The 6,000-nt window shown below is 41.2% G+C and overlaps 1 protein-coding gene across 4 annotated transcripts in view; it reads right to left on the bottom strand.

The window, feature by feature from the left end:
- Window positions 1-383: 383 nt before the first annotated feature.
- Window positions 384-6,000, bottom strand: part of CLEC4A (C-type lectin domain family 4 member A) — a 29,353-nt gene continuing 23,736 nt past the window's right edge. For all 4 annotated transcript variants that reach the window (XM_021092397.2, XM_021092399.2, XM_084956827.1 and 1 more), the window contains 3 exons: window positions 5,333-5,448; window positions 3,177-3,358; window positions 384-2,250 (listed from right to left, as the gene is read on the bottom strand). In XM_021092397.2, coding sequence (XP_020948056.2) covers window positions 3,211-3,358; window positions 5,333-5,448 — 264 coding nt within the window. In that variant the 3' untranslated portion in view covers window positions 384-2,250; window positions 3,177-3,210. The remainder of the gene's footprint in view (window positions 2,251-3,176; window positions 3,359-5,332; window positions 5,449-6,000) is intronic.

Below are 6,000 nucleotides of genomic sequence, written 5' to 3'. Positions count from 1 at the left end.
TCCCACTTTCAGAGAAACAGTCAGGTTGATCTTTTTGGGGGGGCCACACCCGTGGCATATGGAAGTTCCCAGGCTAGGAACTGAATTGAAGCTACAGTTGCTGGCCTACACCACAGCCAGAGCAACACAGGATTCCAGCCTCGTCTGTGACCTACACCACAGTTCACGTCCATGCTGGATCCTTAACCCACTGAGCGAGGCCAGGGATCAACCGTACATCCTCATGGATCCTAGTCAGGTTCGTTAACTGCTGAGCCACAAAGGGAACTCCCTTCAGGTTGATCATTTTGATTTCAATGGGCAAAAGTATTTTCCCTAGTTTCCACCTTCCCTTCTATTTACCAAGTGATAGATCGAACAAAAGGCCTGGAAGTGTTCATAGATTTTTTTTTTGTATGTTTATTTGTTTTTAATAGCAACTATAAAGATGAATATAGAGCCTAAAATTCCAAAATATATTTCATTTATAGACTTAAATACATCTGCTAGATAAGCCAACATGTAAGCACCCTGTCTTCAAACAGTTCTGTATCTAGCCTATCTTTTTTCTAACCTCAAGGAATATTTACCTCTACTTTAAGCAAGAATTTTAAGATTGATTTTCTAAAATAGTGATCTGAGAACAATTTCTGATCACATATCCTTAGTAGTAGGAAAAATTTAGTTTTGTATACACACTTAATATTGAACATTTATTTAAGAAACACATCTGTGGTATAATACAATATGCCTACTATATAAGAATAGGAATTTTAAATGATATAAAAAAAATAAACACTTCAATCTGTATATTATTCACTAATAGTAAAATTAATCTACTCTCATTTCCAAATCATTACTAATCTCTTTAGAGGCATCAGTATGATTGGATACATTACATCATTTTGCAGAATCTTAATTCAAAACTGTAATATAACTGAAAAGATTTTCAGTTATATATGCTGAATAATAAGCCACCCCAAAACTCAGTAGCTTGAAAGAGCTATTTTATTATTTTCACAATTCTGTCCATTAATGGATACTCAGATGGCTGCTTCATTTTAATATCACACTTTAAACACAAATCTTAACATAAAATCTGTTATGTCCAAACTTAATTTGCTAGTGCTCAAAGGAAAATCAAAAAGACTCTAAATCACATTCATAAAATACAATGTGGAGAGAAGAAAAAAATTCCAATACTGACTATTACTATTTTCCATTTCACTCCAAGTCAAGCACATCTTCTACTCTGACAATCTAAGGCATTTAGTGAAGAGGTTCTTCGTGCCCTTCTTTCATTCCATCTCTATATTAGAATTGAAATAATAATGGGAAAACTCATTGTAAATAAAGGCCAGCAAGAATTCTGCCAGAATTGTTATGTGAGCTGGTCTCTGAGAACTGGGCCGGTAAATTCTACATGCAGTGGATAAGATCAGACCTGTATAATAGTAACTCATCCTTAGATATAATCAGGAAATGGATGGCAAAATTAATTACTTGTTTGCATCAAGATAATCAGGGCATAATCTCAGGCGGTCACACTGGGATAGCCATGGTTAGAATCAGCTTTGTCATGGTTGATTATAATTACCATGCTAATGTAACAAATTAGTTTTATTGTAAATATGATATATTGTAGTAGAGAGAAAATGATCTGTAATACCTTTAGTAAAGAGAGGAATATAAATACAACCAGAAATTGAGTGGGAATACATACAAAGAAACTAAAATTTAACCAAAGAAAAAAATTATCAGAATACCTGATGGATGAATGTAACTTCACCGTAATAACGTCCAATGCCAATTCTCTAATTCTAAGTCTCCAGCACTCAATTTCTGACTTCCCTTTGCTTGTACCCTGATGTTAAATGACAGCCCAAGACTGAACAGAGAATGTTAGGAAGCCCAAAAAATCTACTTGGACAAAGCTGGAATTTATCTTCCCTGGATGTGTATTACATTCCACCTTTATAAAATATGCTTTTGGTTCAAGATAATACATCTGTCTGAGAGAAATGAAAAAAGCAATGACGGGAATGATTTTGCTGTTGACTAACCCATACAGAGGAAAATTCAGACAGATGGAGAAACCACATCATAAAACTTAACCAGTGTCTAACCCCTTAGCAATCAGACCAAAATTAGAAGATGTGGCTCATGCTGCCTCCATTTGCCTGCAGAATAGTCTCTGCCACGCTCAGTGTATGTTCATGTCGTCAGGTAAGAAGAAATTCTCCTCTGCCCTTCTAGGTTCTTCCGGATGACCTAAGAATTAAAACTGCTGTGAGACAAATTAACAGGAGAAAAATCAAACAAACATTTAATAACATGTTTATACATGGGGGAGACCCAGGAAAATTGGGTAGCTCGCTAAAAGGTCTGAAGCCCTTGCCTAAATACTGTACGCAGCTTAAGACAGAAGAGGATGTTGGGAGGTACTGGTTTGAGACCTTAAGGGAGAGGAAGGCAATTGACAAGGAGATGGCAAACAAAGATTCAGTAAACAAATGTTTGCTGAGCTCTGCAGAGACAATGGGACACAGAGAGGAATTTTAACAAACAGACTTTGCCCGGTTCCTTGTTCTTAGTACAGTGATCTGTAGAGATACCTCCTTTTCTAGAACCGGTCCTCTAGCTCCATTCTTTAGACAGATAGGGGGAAGGTCAAAGTTTCTTCCTGAGCCTTTTGGGCCTTGATTGCTTTCAGCCTGAAATAATGCACATGCCAAAAAGACATTCCAGGGGGGCAAATTTTGCACCCCTAAAATTTTAGATTTCATGAATGAATAAATGAACGGATGAATGAGTCTCTTGTTCATGGAAGAGGTGACAGACTACTGAAAAATTTTATGAAGATCCCTTATAAAAGACTTACACAGGAATAACGAGAACACATTAGGAGTTCCCTTTGTGGCGCAGTCGAAACGAATCCAACTAGGAAACTTGAGGCTGCAGGTTTGATCCCTGGCCTCACTCAGTGGGTTAAGGATCTGGCGTTACCATGAGCTGTGGTAGGTCACAGACTCTGCTCGGATCTGGCATTGCTGTGGCTGTGGCATAGGCCGGCAGCTACAGGTCCAATTAGACCCGTAGCTTGGGAACTTCCATGTGCCTCGGGTGTGGCCCTAAAAAGACAAAAGACAAAAAAAAAAAAAAAAGAACAAATTAGCTATCTCAATGATGGTGAATACCAGTTCAACCACACGATCATGGAGAATGTTCCACTCATAAGTAAATCTTCATCATCTTGCAAATAAACTTCTGATGCTGATTACAACGAACATCATTCCAACCCCATTTTCTTGGTGAAGCACGAAAATGTAGTATAACACAATGTTCACTGAGATCATTGGGTTCACCTGAGTGCCAGAATCTGCATGCCAGAAAGGGAGAAAAAGGATGAGAATGTTTCTTTCTCTCTCTTTTTCTAGGGTCGCACCCGCAGCATATGGAGGTTCCCAGGCTAGGGGTCTGATAGGAGCTGCAGCTGCCAGTCTACGCCACAGCCAACAGCAACATGGAATCCGAACCGTGTCTGTGACCTACACCACAGCTCATGGCAACGCCGGATCCTTAGCCCACTGAGCGAGGCCAGGGATCGAACCTGCAACCTCTTGATTCCTAGTCAGATTCATTAATCACTGAGCCAAGACAGGAACTCCTGAAAGCGTGTCTTTAAACTGTGCTTTGAAAAGAGGCCGTAAGGGGGTGGGGAGATGGAGGAGCTGAGATGGAACTGTGTGGAAGTCAAAATCAGAGAGGCCCAAATCATCCCTTCCCACTTCTCATGGAGCTTTTCCTCCATCTGTGTCTCTGGTATTTCCCTTGAAAACTGTTCTTACATCATCAAGTACTGCATTATCTTATTGCATTAGACAGTCTCCCAACAGATATTCCAGAAGCTCTCTCCTGTTTGTCCATCTTCTATCCTGTTCCCAGGGAACTGTCAGCCCATAGGCTCCCTTAAATGATATGAAAGATTTCATGCTTGTCTCAAGTGTCAAGGTAGCTTGCTTCTTTTTTTAATACACTGCTTTTGGAGTCTGAAGAAGTAGTTAAAATCTCTGAATCTGCTACTATCCCTGATAGCTTGGACAAGTGATTTTTTTATTTTTTGCTTTGTAGGGCCACACCTGCAGCATATGGAGGTTCCCAGGCTATGGGTCCCATCACAGCTACATCTGCCGGCCTACACCACAGCTCGCGGCAACTCCAGGTCCTTAACCCACTGAGCAAGGCCAGAGATCGAACCCACATCCTCACGGATACTAGTTGGATTCATTTCCACTGTGCCACAGTAGGAACTCCCACTGGACAAGTATTTTCACTTCACAGATTCTCAGAGACCAGATTACTATCCCTGTATATTTCACACAGTGATGCAAGGAGCAAAGGAAGTAATGTACAAAGTACTTGAGTTTTCAAAAAACTACCTAAATATGAGGTAAGACTGTCAGAATTTAGCTCATTTGCTTTATGAGAGATAGTTGATCTTAATAATTGATTATGATCTTAATTGACATAACTTTCATCATATTTAGGTATAAAGTAGTGTTTATAAGCACAGACCAGGATGTCAAACTGACCTGGGTTTGAGGACCACTGTTGTCATTGCTAGATAACCACTGTGTTATCTCTACTCTTTAAACTCAGTTTCTTCAGAGTTCCCGTTGTGGCACAGTGGTTAACGAATCCGACAAGGAACCATGAGGTTGCAGGTTCGATCCCTTGATCAGTGGGTTAAGAATCTGGCGTTGCTGTGAGCTATGGTGTAGGTCGCTGACTCAGCTTGGATCCTGTGTTGCTGTGGCTCTGGCGTAGGCCAGCAGCTTCAGCTCCGATTCGACCCCTAGCTTGAGAACCTCCATATGCCGTGGGCGTGGCCCTAGAAAAGACAAAAAAATAAAATAAACTCAGTTTCTTCATCTCTACAGTGAGATGAATTATTGTGCCTCATAGAATTATTGTGACGATTGAATGAGATAATAGATACAATCATTTAACCTAGTGCCCAAGAGTTAAAAGAAGCGTGAGCTATTTTATTTTATTTGTCTATTTAGGGCTGCACCCGAAGCATGTGGAGGTTCACAGGCTAGGAGTTGAATCAGAGCTATAGCTGCTGGCCTATGCCACAGCCACAGCAATGCTGGATCCTTAACCCACTGAGCAAGGCCAGGGATTAAGCCCACGTCCTCATGGATACCAGTTGGGTTCATTAACCACTGAGCTATGATGGGAACTCCAAAAAAAGAGTGAGCTATCTTATTTGAATAGCTGACAGGTGTAATGCCCTAAAACCCCTGTATGGTGCAGGACACAGGATTCCTTTTCCTAATTCTATACTCACGTGGCACTTTCATTGTATGGTGTCTGATCAACCCATTGCCAATTATTTTTTCCCTGTAGGTCTGACAGCCCCACATAATAAGCATTGTTTTCATCCAGCTTCTGGATGATGAAATCCTAAGGGAAGAAAAGGAAGGAGTTATATATAGCCTTTCAAGTGTTCAGGTTGAATTGAATTTTTACAGCTTCAGGGAGAAGAGATGAAAAGGAGAGGATCCAGAAAGAGCCACATGGGAGCCCTGCCGAGGAGCCAAGGTCTCTCCTGGCTGAGCAGTGCTGGATCAAAGATACCACTTGTGGGAGTTCCCGTCGTGGTGTAATGGTTAATGAACCCAACTAGGAACCGTGAGGTTGCGGGTTCGATCCCTGGCCTTGCTCAGTGAGTCAGGGATCCGGTGTTGCCGTGAGCTGTGGTGTAGGTTGCAGATGCGGCTTGGATCCTGCATTGCTGTGGCTCTGGCATAGGCTGGTGGCTACAGCTCCGATTCGACCCCTAGCCTGGGAACCTCCATGTGCTGCAGGTGCGGCCCTAAAAAGCAAACAACAACAACAAACAAATAATTTTCCTTTTATAAATATAGAAATTCTTTTTTCTCTCTCTTTTTAGGGCCGCGCCTGCATTCCCAGACTAGGGATCAAATTGAAGCTGCAGTTGGCGCCTCCACCACG

Source organism: Sus scrofa, chromosome 5 (assembly GCF_054392235.1).
Source record: "Sus scrofa isolate SSC_HxYL_T2T_F1_AM1 chromosome 5, Sscrofa_HxYL_maternal_Yorkshire_Landrace_v2.0, whole genome shotgun sequence".
Lineage (NCBI taxonomy): Eukaryota > Metazoa > Chordata > Mammalia > Artiodactyla > Suidae > Sus > Sus scrofa.
This window is presented reverse-complemented; position numbering and strand designations above follow the sequence as displayed.